This window comes from Dreissena polymorpha, chromosome 3, assembly GCF_020536995.1.
Source record: "Dreissena polymorpha isolate Duluth1 chromosome 3, UMN_Dpol_1.0, whole genome shotgun sequence".
Classification (NCBI taxonomy): domain Eukaryota; kingdom Metazoa; phylum Mollusca; class Bivalvia; order Myida; family Dreissenidae; genus Dreissena; species Dreissena polymorpha.
Genome location: NC_068357.1, coordinates 12095075 through 12118064, shown reverse-complemented (window position 1 = coordinate 12118064; position 22990 = coordinate 12095075). Strand labels below are relative to the sequence as shown.

Below are 22990 nucleotides of genomic sequence, written 5' to 3'. Positions count from 1 at the left end.
TATGAAAAACTATCGGATAAATTCTGCTTTACCTTTTTCGCTGATGTTGCCCGACTCTTTCAGGATATCCACAGAGCCACTGGTAAGTATCGGGTTCTCCGGCGAGTACACCTGCTCAAACGGCAGAAAGAACAGCTGCAGCGTCCTTGTCATCTTCTCCCGAGTCATTTCAAAGCCGAGTCGCAGTCCAATGATGTACAAGACATCAATTATCTTGTATAGGATTAGCGAACGCACTACGGGGCCACTTGGAAATGAGATAGATGATGTGGAGACAAGCTTGATGATTGGTCGCAATGCTTCCATGAGGACAGTGTCCTGTGATAAAAAACAAAACATATTCATGTGACATTTATTTTCGTATAAAAATAAAATGTTATCATAAAATAAAACGAAACGAGACATGTGTCTGTTGGGCATAAACAACATCACATGTCTCTTATTTGAAATACATTTGTAATGTCAAACACACTCAAACCAAAGTTCAGTGGTGCATTTTTTAACATGCTGGTAACTATGTCTCGTATGTTTCATCCCTCTATCAGCATACATCTTGGGTTATGCATCAAAAAAGTAAAAAAATGTATTTTAGGGTTAAAAAGGGCCAAAATTCCAGAGACAAAAATACAATCCAAAATGATGGAGATTCCCAAGTTCAGGCATGCTAGTTAACATGTTTTGAAAGTTTTATCCAACAAGTAGAACCATCAATTTTGCCAAGTACATGTAGTCACATGCAAAGAATAGTTGGGATTTTCATAGTGTACACATATTTTGTACATGTATGAGTTGTTTATTGTACAGCAGAACATTATTTAATATATATCAAACTTAAATTTCAATGATTTCCTGGTGACCTATTTAAGAAAGAAAAAGTATTTTAGTTTTGTTCCAGTTATTTAAAAATGTTCATCAACGTTTTATTGATTCTGAAAAAACAAAAACAACTAAGATCATATATAATCGCTTTAAGAGCTTCATGCAAAAGTATAATACAGCCATTAATTGGGTCATATATAAGTTGCATTCTTAAATTCTAAACAAGAGCACCGCATAATGGGTGCCACGCTCTGCTACGGGTACAGTTTTGAATAAATGAAAGCTTGTTAGAATTTTTTTGTTTGTTTTTTTGTTTAAAGGTCACAGTTCCCTTGACCTTTGACCTAGTGACCTAAAATTGGTGTGGCGTGTAGAACTCATCAAGGTGCATCTACATATGAAGTTTCAAAGTTGTAGGTGGAAGCAATTTCATTTTATAGCCAATGTTCAAAACCTTAACAAAATGTTAAGGTTTTAGCACGACTCGGACGGCGGACAAAAGACGACGAGCTGGCTATGACAATACCTTGGGTTTTCTCAGAAAACACCGAGCTTAAAAACACATTTATACTTGGAGCATCTGAAGGAATGTTTTATCTGACAGCAGTGGAATGACATCCCTTAGCAACACCACTGCAGCAACCAGCCCCGCCTCCGCTCTGATAGTGAGACGCTTCTTGGCAACATGGATCTGCAAGGAAATTATCAACATGGCCTCATGAGAAATATAAGCATCCACCAAAAATAATTAAATGCATGCTAAAATAGCACAATTTCATATGATTGACAATTACATTAATTGTACTCAGAACTATTTTATTTTCAAGTGATGGATTTAATTTCATTTACGTTTGAATGTATTAGGCTGAGCTTGCAGAAACTACACAGTTTATAATAACCAAATCAATTTACATGATGTGATCACTTTATCTGATTAGTTTTTCATGTATTTTAGTTGGCAATTGGCTCACAAATTACAATTTCTGCAAAGTTTATTTGTTTAAAGTACTTGTGAAATGGGAATTTAATATTTCCTCTTAAGGATCTACTAGTTTTGAAGACAATGTATTTATCCATAATTGTTGACCACAAAATAAAGATTTTTCGAAAAACTATGCAATTTTAATTCAATGAAAATAAATGGTTTACAATATTTCCAAGTGTGTGAATATGGTACAAGGAGAATGAAGGAAGAATCACTTTGATAAAGCTACAATATTGCATACTAGGTCAATTATGCATGGAATGTACTGGATCAGGATCACGTGCTCCCCATACAAACAAGCCACGTAGTTGAGACATTCCAGCACTTTATGTGCGTTCAGGTCTCCCTGCACTTGACGAGTAGACTTGGGAAGATCAGCATCTGAAAGTATAATTTGGTATAGTTTATGTATTTTTTATCTTAGGCATTGACCCTATTGTATGAGAGTCAATGTAATATTGTAAAAAAATGCATCAGCAAAGTGCATCAATGTACTGTAAGCATTTTGTGAAAGATGTTGACAAGTTATTAATAAAATGAAATATTAAAAGAGGTTACCCAGTAATTGTAAAATAATGATGAGAAAAGTTTCATTTTCTACAGTTAAAACAGTGTTGACAGAGTATTATATATTATCTAAGGAATAATTATAGCTTTAATAAATAATTAACATACTTCAAAAAACTAATTTATCTTTTATAGAAATATTAGCAAGTTACAAATGTTCAACACGCAACCCTTAATCAAAAGTAAAACAAGAGACAAAATTTTTCACAAAACCGGGAAGCGGACAACGACAACGAGCGAGGCATGGCATTGTAATGCGCATGGGGGGTTAGAGGGTTAGGGTATGTGTAAGGGTTAGGGGTCGGGTTTGGGTTAGGGTAAGCCTTAACCCATACCTTAACCCTAACCTGACCCCATACCCTAACCCTAACCTAACCATAACCCAGGGTTATCGCCCCTATACCATGCCTCGCTCGTTGTAATTGTCCTCTTCCCCACAAAACCAGGTTTTCATTGTGAAAAAAAGTGATAAAGGGAGAGAACTCAAACTGAACTTTTGAACTGAACAAAGAAAATTAACCCCCTTTGTTTTAAAATAAATCTATTTTTAGTCGTGGCGACATTGACCTTGGAGATATTGATGCGATTCTTTCGTGCGACACACCGTCCCATGATAGTGAACAAATGTGCCAAATAATTTTAAAATCTCAATGAATGACATAGTTATGGCCCGAACAAGCTCATTTATGGCCATTTTTGACCTTTGAACTCAAAGTGTGACCTTGACCTTGGAGATATCGATGTAATTCTTTCGCGCGACACACCCTCTAATGATGGTGAACAAATGTGTCAAATTATTTTAAAATCTCACAATGAACAACAAAGCTATGGCCCGCCTGCCCACCTACATTTGCCAATCTAATAACCAGTTTTTTCCTTTGAAAAACCTGATTAATGACACCGTTGTTAAAAATATAACACAAATTACTGTTTTCTTGCAAAACTATAATCTGTTCATCGCCAAGGTAACACAATGCCAGCATCCGCACCAAGTTCTTGGACAGGTATTTCGCACTGAGAAGTGGACCCAATCTATGAGACAACCATTTTATGCTCTCTGCAGCAACATCACATATATTTATTGTCTGGCTTTGGTGAATCTGTCGAAACTCATCTGTTTCACTTCGGATCATGTTGAAAACAGACTTGGACTCACTGTCAGCATCTATTTCTTCTTCATTTTTCCTCGTTTTTAATTGGTCAGTTTGAATTTTTTGTTCTGGCTCTGATTGGTCCATTTGAATAGTTGTCTCTTTTGATTGGTCCATTTGTATTTCTATGTCTTTTGATTTGTCATCCAATTCAAAGTCAGGCTCCTCCTGCTCAAAGCGCACAAAATGTCCATTTTTCTCCCTCTTTTCAGTAGAAATGTCTTCATTGGTCAAGTATCTTCCACTTGAATCTTCTGACAAATTCAGAATATGAGAAACACTATGCACAGAGGCACAATCCAGACTTCCACTTCCACCTGCATCATCTGTTCCAACTTCGTTTTCACTCAGCTGCGACAGCTAAAAAATAGCACCAGTATTTCATTGGGAGCATGCAACATTCAAGACATATGTTTAACTATAACACAACAGCATATATGAATACATGTTGTAGCAAAAATATTCAACAGTACATTAAAAACAAACTGTATTCTCTGGCCTTTGGGATAACAATCTATGTCTACATGTAAGCTAACTTTTAATACTAACAATTTACAACTACCCTTAAACAATGATTAAAGTGTTGAAATAACATAAAACTGTATAATGTAAGATTTGCTAGTTGTATTTATAATGGACATTATGAACAAAATGTGATTGTACACATAGAGTGCTCTGATTTTTACAACACAATCAATTATTGTTCTTTTGATTTCACTATGCATAATACAAAAAATAAAATAAACTTCACTAACAATGTCAGCACAATTCCTCCAAATTCATTTTAAAGTGAAAATAATTTGGATGTGTTTAGAAACAGTTGCCACGACCCTGACCCAACAGGCCCTATGTCATATGCAATCCCAAAGCAAGGTCTCCCTTGAAAGCTTACTATATGCAAAATTTGAACAAAGTTGTAAACTTTCCCATATTCAACAAACCATTCACAAACTTAAGTTTAAACATAAATAATATTCTTCAAATTGAATAATTGCTTGCATTTTGAGTTAAACTTTGCATTAACCACCTCAATAAACAGCATTCTTCATAGAGAACACTTACTGACATAATCACCTGTGGAAGCCAATATAAATTCAAATTCTGGAAATATTTTTCTTGATTCTATTTTTCAATCCTAAGTCTTACAATTGTTTGGTGAATACGGGCCCTGGATGATTTAGCACAGTCTGTCCCCTACCTGGTCAGTACTGAGGGAGTCCACTGACAGGTTGTGGTGTCCCATAGAGGGGAAGCTTGTAAAGTCCCCCTCACCGGAGTTGTTTCCCTCTCCAGAGTAACCTCCCTCTCCAGGATCCACGATATCGTCTAAATCGTCTGCATACGGGGGATCTGTGTCCTCAGTGTCCTGCTGGTCTGGTCTCACATCATCATCTTCACCTGAAATCAATAATATACTATGCTTGCGTCTACATGCTGATAGTCAATATGGTAAATATAGTTTGTAGTCAATATGTTAAATATAATTTGCTGCCATAATCTTTTAAAATTGGTTTTTATAGGAAATGAATGCCTTAAAAATTCTGCTGGTTGTCACATCAATATGCAATTCAAATAACCAGGTTAACTATTTAACAAATTAATAAATTGTTTTTTAAAGTTACCTGCAAGACAAAGTACATGTACATGTGATGTCTTTTTTGTAAAAAAATGGCCAAAAATCAGAAACAAGAGGGCCATGATGGCCCTGAATCGCTCACCTGACTCATTAAGATCAGATGAAAACTATGACCTCTATTTTCTACACAATGTTTTTCTATGATTTGACCTAGTGACCTAGTTCCTGACTCTAGATGACCCAAATACAATCCCAATCCAGATTGCATCAAGATAAACCTTCTGACCACAGTTTATAAATATTGGATGAAAACTGTGACCTCTATTGTCAACACAAGGTTTTTCTATTTATTTGACCTAGATTTTTACCTCAGATGACCCAAATACAATCCCACCCAGATTTCATCAAGAATTCTGACCAAATTTCATAAAGGTTGGATGAAAACTGTGATATCTAATGTCTACACAAGGTTTTTCTATTATTTGACCTAGTGACCTAGTTTTTGACCCCAGATGACCCAAATAAAATCCCAACCCAGATTTCATCAAGATAAACATTCTGACCAAATTTCATAAAGATTGGATGAAAACTGTGACCTCTATTGTCTACAGAAGGTTGTTCTATTATTTGACCTAGTGACCTTGTTTTTGACCCCAGATGACCCAAATACAATCCCAAACCGGATTTCATCAAGATAAACATTTTGACCAAATTTCATCAAGTTTGGATGCAAACTGTGACCTCTACTGTCTACACAAACAAATTGTTGACGGACGGACGCACGGACACACGCAGGCACGCACAACGGACGCCGGACATCACACGATCACATAAGCTCACTGTGTCACTTCATGACAGGTGACCTAAAAATATGTGTCGGAGATAAACATGAACAGTTGAGGTTAAAATCCCATAGAAACAAGGGCTGTTTGTAAAACATGCATGCCCCCCTATATGGGCTATAAGTTGTAGTAGCAGCCATTGTGTGAATACGTTTTTTGTCACTGTGAATGGTGGTGGTGGTGGTGGTGGTGGTGTAGTAGTAGTAGTAGTAGTAGTAGTAGTAGTAGTAGTAGTAGTAGTAGTAGTAGTAGTAGTAGTAGTAGTAATAGTAGTTGTAGTAGTAGTAGTAGTAGTAGTAGTAGTAGTAGTAGTAGTAGTAGTAGTAGTAGTAGTAGTAGTAGTAGTAGTAGTAGTAGTAGTAGTAGTAGTAGTAGTAGTAGAAGTAGTAGTAGTAGTAGTAGTAGTAGTAGTAGTAGTAGTAGTAGTAGTAGTAGTAGTAGTGGTGGTAGTAGTAGTAGTAGTAGTAGTAGTAGTAGTGGTGGTAAAGTAGTAGTAGTAGTGGCAGTAGTAGTAGAAGTAGTAATGGTGGTGGTGGTGGTGGTGGTGGTGGTGGTGGTGGTGGTGGTGGTGGTGGTGGTGGTGGTGGTGGTGGTGGTGGTGGTGGTGGTGGTAGTAGTAGTAGAAGTAGTAGAAGTAGTAGTAGTAGTAGTAGTAGTAGTAGTAGTAGTAGTAGTAGTAGTAGTAGTAGTAGTAGTAGTAGTAGTAGTAGTAGTAGTAGTAGTAGTAGTGGTAGTAGTAGTGGTAGTAGTAGTAGTAGTAGAAGTAGTAGAAGTAGTAGTAGTAGTAGTAGTAGTAGTAGTAGTAGTAGAAGTAGTAGTAGTAGTAGTAGTAGTAGTAGTAGTAGTAGTAGTAGCAGAAGCAGTAGCAGAAGCAGTAGCAGCATTACAAGACCAATACTTAAGAATGATCAAAAGGGAAAAGGTAACCTAGCACTGGCGGTAAATATGGGGCTCATTTACAGGTCAGATTTGGAATCTCTGTTGTAAAATGAGATTTTGAATGAATTAAAGGGAGGCAAATCTGTAATAAAAAGAACATGCATAAACCGTAGTTGTTTCCCTTGTTTGAACCATGCTAAATCCTTACAAGTTTGGAAAGAATTGGATGAAAAATTTGGACTTTATTGCATAAACACCATTTTCTCAATTCAAGGGGAGGTAATTCTGTACTTCATGGACCAATAATGCTCATTTTTTGTAGGGGTTGTGTTCTCATTGATATAAAGACACTGTGCAAATTTGGAAAGGATCGGACAAAAAATGTGGAAGATTTTTGAAAGTTTTCAAAAAATAGGCAAAAACGAATAAACATGCAAAGTTCAACGAGCTCCTGCGGCCATGTTTTTTGACGAATCAAATTTCTTTGAACAACTTTTTCAGGGGAGCCTTCAAAGGTCATCCCTGTGAAATTTTTTGAAAATCTGATGAGCGGTTTCTGACAAGAAGATTTTTTAAGGTTTTTACCATATATGGTCATGGCGGCCATCTTGGTTATGTGATCAAATTTTTTTTAACAATTCTTTTGTCCCATGACCTAGGGATGCTCCACATGAAATTTAGTTGAAATTGGCTCAATGGTTTAGTAGAAGAAGATGTTTACAAATTGTTTACAGACAGACGGACGGACGGACGCCGGACGGTGAGTGATCACAATAGCTCACCCCGAGCTATCGCTCAGGTGAGCTAAAAATACAAACAAGGTTTCCGAAGTTTCAAGTGATAAATTTGATTTAATTGGGCAATCTAAAACTAACACTGCATGAAAGCTACATATCCCTTTGCATGCTGGGAAATTTGTCGTCTGCTTAAATGTCGTCTGCTAAATTTCTAAAATTAGCATTTTCTTTGATTTTTTTCAAAGAATACTATCAGAATAGCAAACAGTTTGGATCCTGATGAGACGCCACGTTCTGTGGCGTCTCATCTGGATCCAAACTGTTTGCAAAGGCCTTTAAAATTCGGTTCCCGCACTGAAAGGGTTAAACATACAATTTCAGCGCAAAAATCTCAATCATAACACAAGTTATTGAGAAGAAACGTTTTTTTCTTTCTTAAATAATATTTATATGTATCTACTCTTAAGTATTGTATGAATACCAAATGCATACCTTCAGTAATGGCATCCAAATTTTGCTCAATTGGTTCATGAACTTCCACTGCATCATCATCATTCAAGACTGTAGACTGATCAACATCGTTACCATCACCATTTGGAAACATTTCTTCATCTCCTTCCTCCGTATCGTCTTGTAAGTTGTCAGGCAACACTACAAAGTTCTTATAACCTGCAACGGCTTCCACAAGCAGTGTACTGAAGTTAGGTAGGAAAGTTTCTAAACCTAAGTTTTGAAGCAACTGGACCAGGAATGACCTGTGATACAACTTCATATGTTTCGGGGTTGTTTCCTCACCATTGAAGACGTGGGAAAGAAATGGTAGCAGGTGCTTCGATAAAGCTTTGGGACCAAGTTCTTGACCTACATGACTTAGAATTGCCCATGATGCCTGCACTGTTGTGACAGAGTTCCCAAACAATTCCTTGATGTAGGGTAAGAGTAATTCAAAACCCTCTTTTGTGAGTTTCCCATGATTTGTTCGTAAATAGGTTTCCAATATTTCCACTTTCTTTCGCATGAGTACTTTCTCAGCTTTGATTTTGTCCACTCTTGATTTTGTAGAGTTCATTTCAGAATTTACTTCTAGGTCGATAGTTTTTATTTTATTTAAAATGTCGAACAAGTCTGAAAAATATGGCGGGAATGGGATCACGTCACAACTCGTCTGTAAAAGCTGTGCTGGGGTGGGTGGGGGTAAACCCAGAGAATTGACCATTGGGTACTCAAACAACAAACCGTTGCCCATTTGCTTGTCATCTGAAGCAAGTTCTGAGAATTCGTTCAGACGAAGAAGTATTACCACAGCTGTCTGAATAACCCTGAAATTTGAAAGACACATTTATTTTTTTTAAGTTATGGATAGAAACATGAACAAAAAGATTAAGAAATAAATTCATGAAGAAAAGTACTCCAATTTAAGTGCACAAATTATAGAGGATTTCTCATAAATAAATTGCCTTATCATTTTTATTATAGAACAAAAGATGTTTGTAAAACATGTATACCCCCCTCAACCTACATAAAGCTATGAGTAATGAAACTGGTTGGAAAAGATTTTCAATAGTAACACCATGTAAAAAATCAAAGAGGTTGACATGCTTAAACGCATCTAATCCATCCATTTTCTCTCAATAAGTTAAGTGTCAAATTGTATGATGCTATTTTATCACAATTCAAAGTCTTTTAAAGGGATTTTTACATTGGTACATGTAATATGTGACTTAAAATTACTATTATACCATTATAATGCATGATACAAGCTCCTGCGACTATAAAATTCAACCCATTGACCTTAAAGTCAATTAGGCAACTTCCTTCCTCAAAAGTAACCATCAAACCAGGGTGCATGCTTGTAGGTCAAAGTGATATATAGACATCAAGCAGAAATAAAAAGGTCCACAAAGCAATCATCCTGCCAATAGACAGACCAACCTACCAACTGACCAAAAAACTGGTGCAAAACAATACACCCCCTCCTACTGGGAAGGGCAGCATAAGTGTAGTATTTATACACAGTCTGCATTAGCCATGGGTATATACTCGTGTACTTTTTTTAATTATAAAAATGTACAACAACAAAATGGAACTTTATCATATTGAAATTGAATGGCAAAAAGTGTTTGTAATACATTTTAAAGCTAAATGTAATAATTGCACGTAAAGCATGAATAGGACAACTATACAGACACAAATTAGGAAAATCAAACCTAGGTATTTTGTGTCTATTTTTGGCATAAAGTCGACCAATCATATTGTAGCGATCTCTCAAGCTGGTTCCTCTACCCTGAACCAACACCTGTGGCACCAGGAATATCTCGCACATCACACACGCAAAGTTCTGCATGTCTTGCCATATTGTTCTCATGTGGTCATGCAGGTCAGAAAATTTCTTCTCTCGTGTCTGATAAAAAAAAAATTCTTAATCCATGACATGTTCCTGCATTAAGCCATTTTATTTGGAATTTATATGAAGTATGTCACCTCAAACTTGCTTTAATACTTGGATGTAATGGTATATGGCAACATGTTTATTGTTATTGAAACATCTCAGCCGTTCTTAAATGCTAACTTTAAATAGTCATGTGATAGTAATGTCAACAATATTTGTTAATTTAACAATTTTTCCTGTTTGTAATGGTGATTCCTTATACAGTAAAAATTATCTAACCAAAGCCACAGTATATGTCACACACATTACACTTATATCAACAAATATTTAATTATTCTAAATTATTAAACTGAAGTGATAACATTTTTAGGCTGATACATGCATTAGATTAAACAAGAGCACCGCCTTGCGGGTGCAGACCGCTCATCTATTTTCCTTTTAAAGGTGAAGGGACTCTCAATTTCAATCACAAATGAGGGAGGGGTGTAGTGAAGAGGAGTGTATAGTGTGGGGGTGTGGACATTTATTACATTATCTTCCAAAAATGCGGAAAAAAAAATGAAAAAAAAAATATAAAAAATCGGGGGTTGGGGGGTGGGGGGGGGGATTCTTGGGTGAGATGGTTGGACGGTATTTCAAACATAAAATAATAAAAACAAGCAAATTCGTTGAATTGATATCCCCCGCCAATATGCTTCTGGACACAAAAGTGTTATATTTGACACTAAAAAAAGCATTTTTTTTAAATACAAAGGGCCATAACTCTGTTATTATCAGATGGTGTACACCTCTTCTGCATATATATACTCATACGAAGTTTCAAAGAAATACGCCAAATCACTTCCAAGATATGGCTCCTGACACAAAAGTGATGGACGGACAGCCGGTCAGACAGCCTGACAACGCCAAAACAATATCCCTCTGCCTCTGGCGGCGCATATATACTCATACCAAGTTTCAATGAAATCGGCAAAAGTACTTCCAAGATATGGCTCCGGACACAAAAAATCCTATAGTAAAAAGCATTTTTTCAAGATACAAAGGGCCATCACTCTGTTATTAACAATTGGTGTACAATGCCATTTGGCGTGCATCATCCTCTTATGCATATATATACTCATACTTAGTTTCAATGAAATCCCCCAAAGCACTTCCAAGATATGGCTCCGGACACAAAAGTGCCGGACGGACGGACAGACAGCCGGAAGGACGGACGGACGGACAACGCCAAAACAATATCCCTCCGCCTCTGGCGGGGGATAATAAATATTTGTGTTTTTTTAACCGCTTCAAAAAAAAAAAAAATTGGGGTGGTGGGGTGGGGGGGGGGTATAGTGTGAGGGTGTGGTGGTCATTTGTGAGATAATCTTAAAAAAAATAAAAAAAAATTAGGGGGGGGGATTCTGGGGAGGGGGGGAGGGGGGGAGGGCACGGGGGGATGGTTTGGGTGGAGTCTATTGTTGTTTGTCAGGTAAGAGTAGTTTTGTCAAAGTATCAATCAAATCTAACCATAAATAAAGAAGTTATGGCAATTTTAGAAAAATTTAATAATTTGACCTTGAGAGTCAAGGTCATTCAAAGGTCAAGGTAAAATTCAACTTGCCAGGTACAGTAACCTCATTATAGCATGAAAGTATTTGAAGTTTGAAAGCAATAGCCTTGATACTTTAGAAGTAAAGTGGATCGAAACACAAAATTTAACCATATATTCAAAGTTACTAAGTCAAAAAAGGGCCATAATTCCGTAAACTTGACAACCAGAGTTATGCAACTTGTCCTTTTACTGTACCCTTATGATAGTTTGCGAGTGTTCCAAGTATAAAAGCAATATCTATGATACTTTAGGGGTAAAGTGGACCAAAACACAAAACTTAACCAAATTTTCAATTTTCTACGTATAAAGGGCCCATAATTCCGTCCAAATGCCAGTCAGAGTTACATAACTTTGCCTGCACAGTCCCCTTATGATAGTTAATAAGTGTTGCAAGTATGAAAGCAATAGCTTTGATACTGTAGGAATAAAGTGGACCTAAACACAAAACTTAACCAAATTTGCAATTTTCTAAGTATAAAAAGGGCACATAATTCTGTCAAAATGCAAGTCAGAGTTACATAACTTTGCCTGCACAGTCCCCTTATGATAGTCAGTAAGTGTTGCAAGTATGAAAGCAATAGCTTTGATACTTAAGGAATAAAATGGACCTAAACACAAAACTTAACCAAAATTTTCAATTTTCTAAGTATAAAAAGGGCACATAATTCTGTCAAAATGCACGCCAGAGTTATCTAACTTTGCCTGTCCAGTCCCCTCATGATAGTTGGTAAGTGTTCCAAGTTTGAATGCAATAGCATTGATACTTTCTGAGAAAAGTGGACCTAAACGCAAATCTTAACCGGACGCCAACGCCAACGCCGACGCCAAGGTGATGACAATAGCTCATATTTTTTTTTCAAAAAATAGATGAGCTAAAAAACACAATAAATGATAAAAAGACGTACCTTTCCTCGATTTGTATTTGGGGGTAGACCACTACTGGCATTCAATGTGAAGGAATGTAAAGCCTCAAAATGTTCCAGAGCAGCTGTTGGGTCAAAGTACTCTGGAAGCTTGATAGTATCAAAATCTGGGTCTCTAACAAATTGACTGAAAACAAAGAGACAAATTATCATAGGAAACCCAAGAAATGTTATGACAACAGATCCCTCTTTAGTAGGAGTGACAAAAATAATCTAGTATCAGAATAAAGGGCCAAAATTATTTTCAATTACCTGTCTGTGGAGCTTGCATTGGACAATGAACGCATCTGAAATAAAATAACAGATAAAATATTCACTTTTCAGGAATTTTAATATATAACTTTTTTTTTTTTTTATTAAAAATCAGTTGAAAAATACATGCAATATTTAATAAGACCCATAAATATATGATCATACCTATGAATGTATTGGTTACATTTGACCCCCAGATTTCATGACCATTTACAAGAACCAGATCTCATGACATTTCATAAACCCAAATTTCACAACGATTAATTGCACTCATACTTCATGATTATTTAAATCACAATAAATTAAATTACCCTTATTTTACCAAATATTTACCAAAAAAAAATTAATTCACAAGATTTCACGACCCATCATTACCCCAGATTTCATGACCCATCATTACCCCATATGTCATTATATACCCATCACTACCCCAGACTTCATGACTCATCATTACCCCAGACTTCATTACTCATCATTACCCCAGACTTCATTACTCATCATTACCCCAGATTTCATGACCCATCATTACCCCAGATTGCATGACCTATCATTACCCCATATTTCATTACTCATCATTACCCCATATGTCATTATATACCCATCACTACCCCAGACTTCATTACTCATCATTACCCCAGATTTCATGACCCATCATTACCCCAGATTGCATGACCTATCATTAACCCAGATTTCATGAACCATCATTACCCCAGATTTCATGACCCATCATTACCCCATATGTCATTATATACCCATCATTACCCCAGACTTCATTACTCATCATTACCCCAGACTTCATTACTCATCATTACCCCAGACTTCATTACTCATCATTACCCCAGATTTCATGACCCATCATTACCCCAGATTTCATGACTCATCATTACCCCAGATTTCATGACCCATCATTACCCCAGATTTCATGACCTATCATTACCCCAGATTTCATGACCCATCAGTACCCCAGATTTCATGACCTATCATTACCCCAGATTTCATGACCCATCATTACCCCAGATTTCATGACCTACCATTACCCCAAATTTCATGACCCTTCATTACCCCAGATTTCATGACCAGTCATTACGCCTGATCTCAAGACCAGTCAATACCCAGTTTTCATGACCCTTCATTATGCCAGATTTCATGACCGGTCGTTACCCAGTTTTTATGATCCTTCATTTACCCAGATTTCATAACCCTTCATTATCCTAGATTTCATTACCAGCCATTATGCCATGAGTTTCATGACCTGTCATTAGCCAGTTTTCCTCACACTCCATTAACCTTTATAACCCTAGATTTAAAAAAACAACACCATAATTACCCCAGACTTTATGACCCTCACAGGCAGCAGTGAGAGTGTTTTGTGACCATGTAGCTGGTGTGGATGGGGGTGTTGGAACAGCTGCAACACTCCATGGTTCTGAATCTTTGTGTGACCGTCAACCAGACGCAAATGTACGTTTTTTGACTCCTCTGCAGAAGTACCGCTTAGCTAAAAACATAAAGTGAATGAGGAGAACAACAGAAAACAAGCATAAATGAACTGTTTAAAAGATGATTCTTTAAATGTGCTCATATTTGTTTAAATTTGCTCCGATTTATTATATTGAATTATTTTTATGAAGTATGTAACAACATTCTGTATGTACAAACAATCAATTTTTAGCTTTATCCTGTACCATGAAATATTTGTTCTCACAGTAAGCTAAATAATACATTGATTTCAGTATTTTTAGAAAATGGTTTTCAATGTCAAAAACACAATATCAATGATTCAATATATACTATAGAACAGACACTTTCCTTAATAATATCAGTAATTTAAGGAATATTTGCTCAAAGCTGTACTCAAATGGAGAAAATTTGGGAACTCTGCAACAAATGCAATAATGTGGAAAAATGGTTTGTTTTTAAATTATATGATGGATCTTTCTGTTAACAAGATTCATATGAACAGAAAAGATTAGGCAGTACTAACTTTATAACCAAATGTTGTATCAATCCAGTGATGGATCTCTGATGAAACCTGTTTACTCTCCAACATGGAGATATGTTTCTCCACAAACTCTACAGGAGAGGAGCACCACCAGGGCAACTCAAGGCTCGGTAGATCCTCGTGTATTGATGAGAAAATACTTGGGTCCGTAAAGAATTCTGGGATACACTCATCAGGAGTCCACTGGTACATGCGCTCGATACTCGATGGATACTCGTTCGGAACCCATTTCGATCTGACGTATACGCACAGCAGATGTTTGGGAGTGCGTCTTGCCTTGTACACGTAATACGTGATGTCTGACAACACGTCTGAGATGTGGTGCGGAACATGTTCGCTGTCTTCGCCAACACCTGTCATGGAGGTAAACGTAAAGTCAAGCTGACTGTCCCCTTTGTTCAGTCGGAATTTAGACATCCGAAGGTCTCGGAGACCGGAGTGGGCACTCGAAAAATCCATGACCCATGGCAGGACAGGGTGATGGTTGGGATCTCCCAGACGGCGGCCTGCTAAGAAGTTCAGATACATGAGGTACCTGAAATTACTCATTTTATGGTTCACCCAGTCCTGCGTTATTGCACCAAGATTGTTTATATCAATGCTTAAAACACGAAACTCATCCATAACATTCAGAGCTTCTGCTAAATGAGAATCTCCTTCACTTTTATGTGAAGACTGCCTGAAAGCCAAGCTATCAATATCACTAGTACTTAGTGATATTGACTCACTAAGCACTGAACCAATGCTAACATCATCCATTTGAACAGTGGTTGCTGCAAAATCGTCTTCTGATTTGTTCTTGTTTATGGCAGCAGTTGAGCTCAAAGAGTCGGTGTTGTGACCTGGGTCTTTATAAATCTGGAAAGACGCTGAGTGTGGGTGGGTACAATAAACCCACAACTTTTCGTCTATTCGAACATTGTCAAGGGTCAGTTTACCTACACCAACACCCAGGTTATGAAAATGACCCATTGATTGAAGTATCTGGTACAAGATGAACAAAGGTTTTGCGTGAGAGTGTTCAAACACAGCTGGGCTGTACGAAACAAGGTCCCATAATGAGTATGCAATGTATGGCTGAACTATGTAGAATGTGCTCTTGGTTTCTATTACTGCTATGGTTGCTATGGCATTGTTGCGAAGGGGGTTGTCATGGTGACCAGGCTGGTTGCTTGGCAGGTGCTCACTGTCATGGCTTTGAGATGGTATCGATATGTAGACCTCTGGACGCAGCCTCCGAAGATATGATTGCATTATGTGAGTAAACTGAAATATGAAAAACATAAACAGTCATGTGAGATAAATCTACAAAATGAGTTTATATTTTAAAAATATGGACAATCTCAAAAGAGGAATGACCATTAGAAAAAAGCAGGTTTGCAATGTTTAAAAACAATTTAAACGATCATTAAAAATAATAATTCCACAATATTAACCTGATATCATAATATGACTTCATTAATTTTATGGATTTCCGTGGGTCAGCTCTACGACAAAATCCAATTTTTAATTAATGTTTATGTCTTTAATCTCTTATAAGACATTACAAGAAAACCCACTTATCTAAGATCCAACAAACATTACCAATTTGTAGTTAAAAAAAATATCATATAAACAAAATAAAACGAATCCGCAGTATTACATTAATTTACCATAATGTATAAATCAGCTAAAAGTCTTAATTACAAAAGATCAGTTTCATTGAATCGGTAGAATATTAAAAGGCACACAATCTGAAATCCTCTTGAAAAAAACAACAAAGCCTTACTTTCTCCTCTGTTTCCTTGACTGTTTCATGATCATAGCGGCCATACCGAAGATGAGCCTCTGCCCAAAGGTTCCGGAAATTGTCGCGAGCTGTCTGCTTTAAATGCTCAAAACATGACTTTACTGGGGAGGTGTTGTAAAAAGGACCTGAGTGTAATCTGAAAATATTGTATTGATGTATGCAATACTGTGATTTTCTTCAGAGTTGAGAAAGAAGTCGCTCTGTGGCTCTGGGATTTGGAGACAATATATCCAAAAATATGTAAAGTGCATTATTTTAAGTATTCTTGTTTTGGGATGATGTCAAAATGTATTTTCAGTCCCTGCTGTAAAAGGTTACAACACAGTATTATGTCTACTTCAGTAAGTTCAATCTAAATAACTTTGTAACCTCAGGCGGCTTGGAAAATGTAATTGTCTTACAGTGCAATCCATTCTTAAAGTAGTTTCTAATCCTATTTAGATTTAATATCATTGTTCCATATCATTATCATGCTAACAAAAATAACAATGAAGTTTTAATTAAAGCATATCATCTTGCACTGAATAAAACCTATTTATTTTACCATAATTGGAAATTGAAAGGTGATTAAAGTACTTTCACGTTTTCTGCCGGGTAGAATCTGTTATCATTATAACTTTTTATCTGTTCAACCCTCAGAAGTAATTAAAGCTCATAATAATTATCTCTATATAGAAAAAATCTTACCTTTTGCATAGGGTGTCATTTTTATGCACTATTTTGATAGAGACCCTAGCCCAGTGTTTGGGCAAAGACTCGTGGGATGGCGCAAGTAACAGACTTGCATCATCTGAACCAATCAGCACTGACTTGGGGCAGTCCTGTAGGATGCCCTGACGTAATGATCGCAACCAATCGTCATGGACCTGAAGAATGAGTAAAAGCTGCATGTTATACCTGATTTCTCCATTCTACTTAACCCTTACAGTGCGGGAACCGAGTTGTGAAGGCCTTTGCAAACAGTTTGGATCCAGATGAGACGCCACAAAACGTGGCGTCTCATCTGGATCCAAACTGTTTGCTATTCTGATAGTATTCTTTGAAAAAAAATGAAGAAAATGCTAATTTTAGAAATTCAGCAGACGACATTTTATCAGACGACAAATTTCCCAGCATGCAAAGGGTTAACATGCAATTTCTGTGTTAAACACGACAATAAGGTAATTAGCCGACATGATTAAATGCAACATTTCATCAACAGCATTATCAGGGCGTTGATTCAACTGGGTTTTCAGGGGTTTACACACGGGCTGGACAGAATGTAATCACACCGTTAAGAACTTTATTTTTGCAAATATCCCAAGTTATTGAAATACATTTGCAAAAATATTTTGTGCATTGAGGACAGTTTTTCTTGCAGTTTGTGCCATTGTCTTAAAGTAGAAGAATAAATCATTGAATACGTCTGAAATAGTTGACAAAATGTCACGTTCCGTGAAACATTACCGTGTAGTACAAATCGAATTTTGAATAAGAACACAGTGTTATTAAATATATTAATTTTGATGTACTTCACATTGCCATAAGCAGCATATAAACCTATCTTTTATGCACTAGTTGAAATTCTTACAAAAAATTGTTTTAAAAAAATAATTGAAATAAAGCACCACTAACAGTCATGTTTAAATGCATTAAAGTTAAAAGGGGAAACCCTACAAAGTCACGTGACCATGCGCCCTGATTATACTAAAAATTTTAATTTTTTGTTAGATTAGCTCTGATCATTCAACTATAGGTAACCTATCCACATGCATGCATGCAAAATAATGGACATTTGATTACTCTTGGATGCCTTTATGCTTCCAAGACTCATTAAGAGTCATTCAGTCCCACTAATCCCCTAATCATAACAGTGTACTAGTTAATAAGCATGCAACAAGAAAAGCCAGTTACTATTGCCTGTAACAAAGGACTTATTAATTGGCATGTGATAAACGGGGCCCACTTCCTGCAAATGACTCTCAAGTTATGGTGAGTTACCGCCTCTTGAAGTCCTCCCACCGTGATTTATTGCAGACAAGTATTTAAAATATATCAGAAAATGACAGATGCAAATTCTTAATTTATCTTTTTTCAAACTCCAAATATGGTAAATTGCCAAATAGTCATTTTCGGAAAAAAATACACCAAATTTCATCTTCAGCAAAACGGTTTCAAAGTATTGGATTTCTGTGCCTAAAAAAATTAAGAGATTTAACATTGAAAAAAGTCAATTCATTATTGAATTCTTCTAGTGGCTTTGAAAGAAAATTTCACAATTGTGATTGCCATATCTTGCAGCCAACTGAAAATAAAGAAATAAAAGTTAAAGATATAAAGAGGGATTCTAGTCCAAACACAGATTTATATGCATCTTCCATGACGTATGTGTATATATCTTGGTGTGTTTTGTTTGTTTGTTTATTTTGTACATGACTAATAACAAATTCCTTGAAAATTATGTAACATAGAAGACTAGAAATTAATAAATCATTGTATTTTTTAAATAATACATATAAATGTCTTTAAAGTAGTTGGATTAATTTATGACTGACACATCTCATTAAGCATTCCTAACTGTTCTAGTATTTTTGAGCTAACATGGTAATTACCATTGATACACAAGAAACATGACTTTCTGTGACAGGCTGCCAATATCAGGGACCACAAAGGAAATAAGTGAAATCATTTTCACTTTTTTGTGTTATCCCTGGAAATGGCTAGCATTTCATGGTAATATTTATTTATTTGAACTTATATTTGTTATATTATGCCATGTATTACTTAGGTAGTCATTCATCAGTATTTGTTAGTATGTATCTGTGTTTGTATCTTTCCATGATTTGTGTATCAGTGCCAAAATAAAACTACTATAAGCAATAGGAATGGTTGTCATGTAATTTGTATGAATTTTTTTTTTGATGCAGGAGAAATTTTAATGACCAACTATTTCATGGATACTACTTCCAATAAGTACCGTAATTACGTTTTCGGACACCTCTTTTTTTGCAAAAAATTATTTTCCGCGACTCTAAATTTACAGACATACAGGTTTTCGTCGCTAATCAATGTCTCTTAATTTTTGGACAGTTTATTTTACGGCACTTTTCTATGACTTAGGCCCTGTTTTCGCTTATCTTGTGACCATTCGATCATGGATTTTTACTACAGGATTAAGGTCATAAAACCTTTGAGTCATACATGCCATAATTTTTCAGACCAATTCCGGGACATTGAGTTAAATTGTCCGGGACTTTTGCCGATTTTCCAGGACATGTACAAAATGTAGCGATATTTATAGACATATGCATTTTTGGTACGTTTTTTTTTTGTTTCGCATCGTTAATTGCAAAAGTCCGAAAGCCTATCCGAAATACACTTGATCTATTAACGTCAAATTAAACATTACTACTTCCGTTTCTAGATACAAGCCACGTGTTTTCAGTGTAAGCGTTCTAAACATAGATGGTGACGTCACTGCGTGTTGTTAAGACCGGTGTGTAACACGTAGTTGTTGATAGGCCTTTATTCATTTATAACATTTATATAATAAAAAATACAACAATACAGTACCGTTAGATCGTCAACTCAAATCAATTCACAATACATACAACCAAGCACAATAAAACAAATACAACAAAACAGTACCGGTAGATCGTCAACTTAAAATCTGGACAGTCACACATTTTTTACTCAGCGATGTTGGACTTCAGATGTGTTAACAACTATCCTTTGCTCACGCAGCGGGAAATAATGACGTAGTAAATTAAAGTCAATTAACAACCGCATTAAACAATGCCGCCTTTTCGGTTTGACCACGAACGTGAGACAATCGATATGATAACAGAGCCCCTGTTAATTGATCGATTTTGACACGTAGCGTAGTCTGCCTATTCGGGTAGGCATTGTCATGGAGACGCTGCAGATATAAACAGATTCGAGGTGCAGTTAAGCCTAAGATAAGGTACATGTATATATGGATTTTGTAAATTCCGGGACATTTGACAGATTTCCAGGACAGCGGGACAAGTTCTTCATTTCCGGGACTGTCCCGGACAATCCGGGACGTATGGCATGTATGTTTGAGTTTATGCCTAAGGGCAATGGACCATTACATTCGCGTATAAATTGGGTAAATAACAATGTTTACGGGTTGAAAGTAATGGATTCACCTAACAGCATTTGAAACCGGGTCGTCCTATTAAGGAAGCACAATGTTTTCTGTTTTTACGTTTTTGTTCTTTATCATTTCAGGCAAAAGTTAGTAAAGCTGTGAAGTTGTATTTATTTTTTAAAGCACAAAAAGAAGAGTTAATAACGAGAAGTATTTACATTGATTTCTTGCATTTAGTTTAATATATTTATAATTTTCGGACACGTTAATTTTTCTCTCTAAATTTCAGACATCAGTAATTTCGGAATATTTTTTGTATCTAAATTTTGGACACGAAAAAAATAGTTATTTTTAAATGTCCGAAAACTTAGAGTAATTACAGTAGTCACAATACCTCTGCAACTTACAGTCTGTGCTAAAGAAAACACAATCAGAATTCATCTTGTGTCAATGTCTGGGGGCAACACATGTGAACTGTCAAATTTAAACTGCAATTAAACAAGAAATATCTTTAAAAAAGATATACGGCGTTGATTGTGGTTGGAGTTTATGGAAGGTAAAGATTTAAATGAATGAGATCAAGGATAGCTAATATCTTTTTCTGTGCAGTTTTTAGCTGCATCAAACGCAGTACGGGATGTTACGCGGAGTTTTCGCGGCTTATTTTACATTATTACATATTGCTGGTCATAAACCTATAGATACAAAAAAGAAAACCAAAGTCAACCGGCCACACGCGAAGTCTCCGTACATATTTTAAATATGTATACGCGCGTTCTTCGAACAAACCTGTTTGAGTGGTTTATCGGGAATTGCTACGTGTATTTGATTCGATTATTAACAGTATCGAGAATCATCGCGCTCATACTTAATACATTAGTCAATATGCTGCAATAATACATTAGTAAATATGATGGAATAATTCTTGTTAATTAATTAAAAATAATATTTATCATGGTATTGTTGAAAACACATTAAGAATCTATTATTGACATGCCATAAAATAATATCGCTGGATATCTTCATTTCACATCTTTCTGGTGGTAAAGAAAATTCTGGTTCACCTAGTTCACGCTATAGCGTCTTTATTATATAACTATTATATAACTGACCGCGAACTCCGAACAGCACAGAAGGTCTGACCTGTATATAAACTCTGACATTCAAACACACTAACCGCGAACTGACCCCTTATACCTCGCGGGTTGAAATGCAACACATTAAAGTGAGGCATCGCTTCCACTGCTCTTTATACTTTTACATATAACATGTTGACAGGAATATGGAAGTCAGTACTAAATATGAGAACATGGCCTTTAAGTACACAACGTTCTCGCGCTGAAAATCCTCTGAAAATAAAAGATGTACGCACAAACTGTATTGATGTCGAGATTGAGTGTAAAACTGTTCTATCTATAAAGCCTTTTTATTAGAGATAAAACTGTTTCATGCTGAACACGCAGTAAAACAGTGTTACAAAGACGCGGACATGTTTCCAATGTTCTAGTGGTATTATCAAATCAGCCAATGCAGTCAATGAAGTGTATTCATCTGTACTTGGCCGCGGGAAGTTTTATTTGAATTCTATTGGACGCTAACAAAGGTCAGGCTAAGGTGAAAAGCTGGCGTATTCAGCTGACGCCGAAAAAAAATTCACCGCGAATATATTTTACGTAAGCGAGAATAACAAGAAATCTTCATGAACACTGAAATTAAAACTGACCAAACATATAAATCTTGATGGCGACACGCGCTTCTGATGATGTTTTGGTATGAAAAGCACATCTCGTAGTAAACTGTCCCCTGACATTTAATAAGGCTTTTTGGTGGGTACTGATTTCACATAAACAAAGAAATAAAAATATATTTCGAGGGGAGGAAATTTATTTATAGTGGCAAAAATGGAAGCAAGGGAAGTAACTATGTTTGGAATATATTTAAATAGTTAAATTGAGGGAAGTAATTCTGGTATAGCCTCGGCGGCAATCTCCACGTAGAGTTGTCGTTCCTTGCTCTCACAGTCAAATCTTTGCGCAGAGGTTTCTGCGGGTAGAAATCCACAGTGTATAAACCAATTGTATCATCCCAGGATGTTGCGATGTGATTGCCATGGCGATATGAATACTTGGCATACGTGTACTGTACGTGCGTTGCTAGAAAGGTAAATTATTTTCCTCTTTTGTCATTAATATGACGGTCTTCAAACAGTAATTAATATTCTGATTTGAATGCCGATTTCTCGGGCATGCTGTTATTCATTGTATAATATTGAAATAAAGATGAAATGCGTTACTGATCACCGAACATCTCATCACATTGTCATGATCTAGTTTTGAAATCTTTGTTGTACTAACGTTTTAACAAATAACAAGAACTATTTATCTATCAGATG

General features: G+C 36.2%; 1 protein-coding gene across 1 annotated transcript in view; it reads right to left on the bottom strand.

Annotated features, from left to right (window-relative positions):
* Nucleotides 1-22496, bottom strand: part of LOC127873002 (WD repeat-containing protein 81-like) — a 48388-nt gene extending 25892 nt beyond the window's left edge. Inside the window, exons 1-14 of the mRNA XM_052416538.1 lie at nucleotides 22322-22496; nucleotides 17193-17371; nucleotides 16485-16641; nucleotides 14699-15982; nucleotides 14042-14212; nucleotides 12715-12749; nucleotides 12445-12589; nucleotides 9764-9957; nucleotides 8049-8875; nucleotides 4721-4920; nucleotides 3300-3882; nucleotides 2046-2185; nucleotides 1391-1510; nucleotides 33-318 (exon numbers count right to left, since the gene is read on the bottom strand). Coding sequence (XP_052272498.1) covers nucleotides 33-318; nucleotides 1391-1510; nucleotides 2046-2185; nucleotides 3300-3882; nucleotides 4721-4920; nucleotides 8049-8875; nucleotides 9764-9957; nucleotides 12445-12589; nucleotides 12715-12749; nucleotides 14042-14212; nucleotides 14699-15982; nucleotides 16485-16641; nucleotides 17193-17371; nucleotides 22322-22408 — 4408 coding nt within the window. The 5' untranslated portion in view covers nucleotides 22409-22496. The remainder of the gene's footprint in view (nucleotides 1-32; nucleotides 319-1390; nucleotides 1511-2045; nucleotides 2186-3299; nucleotides 3883-4720; nucleotides 4921-8048; nucleotides 8876-9763; nucleotides 9958-12444; nucleotides 12590-12714; nucleotides 12750-14041; nucleotides 14213-14698; nucleotides 15983-16484; nucleotides 16642-17192; nucleotides 17372-22321) is intronic.
* Between the last annotated feature and the right edge of the window lie 494 nt (nucleotides 22497-22990).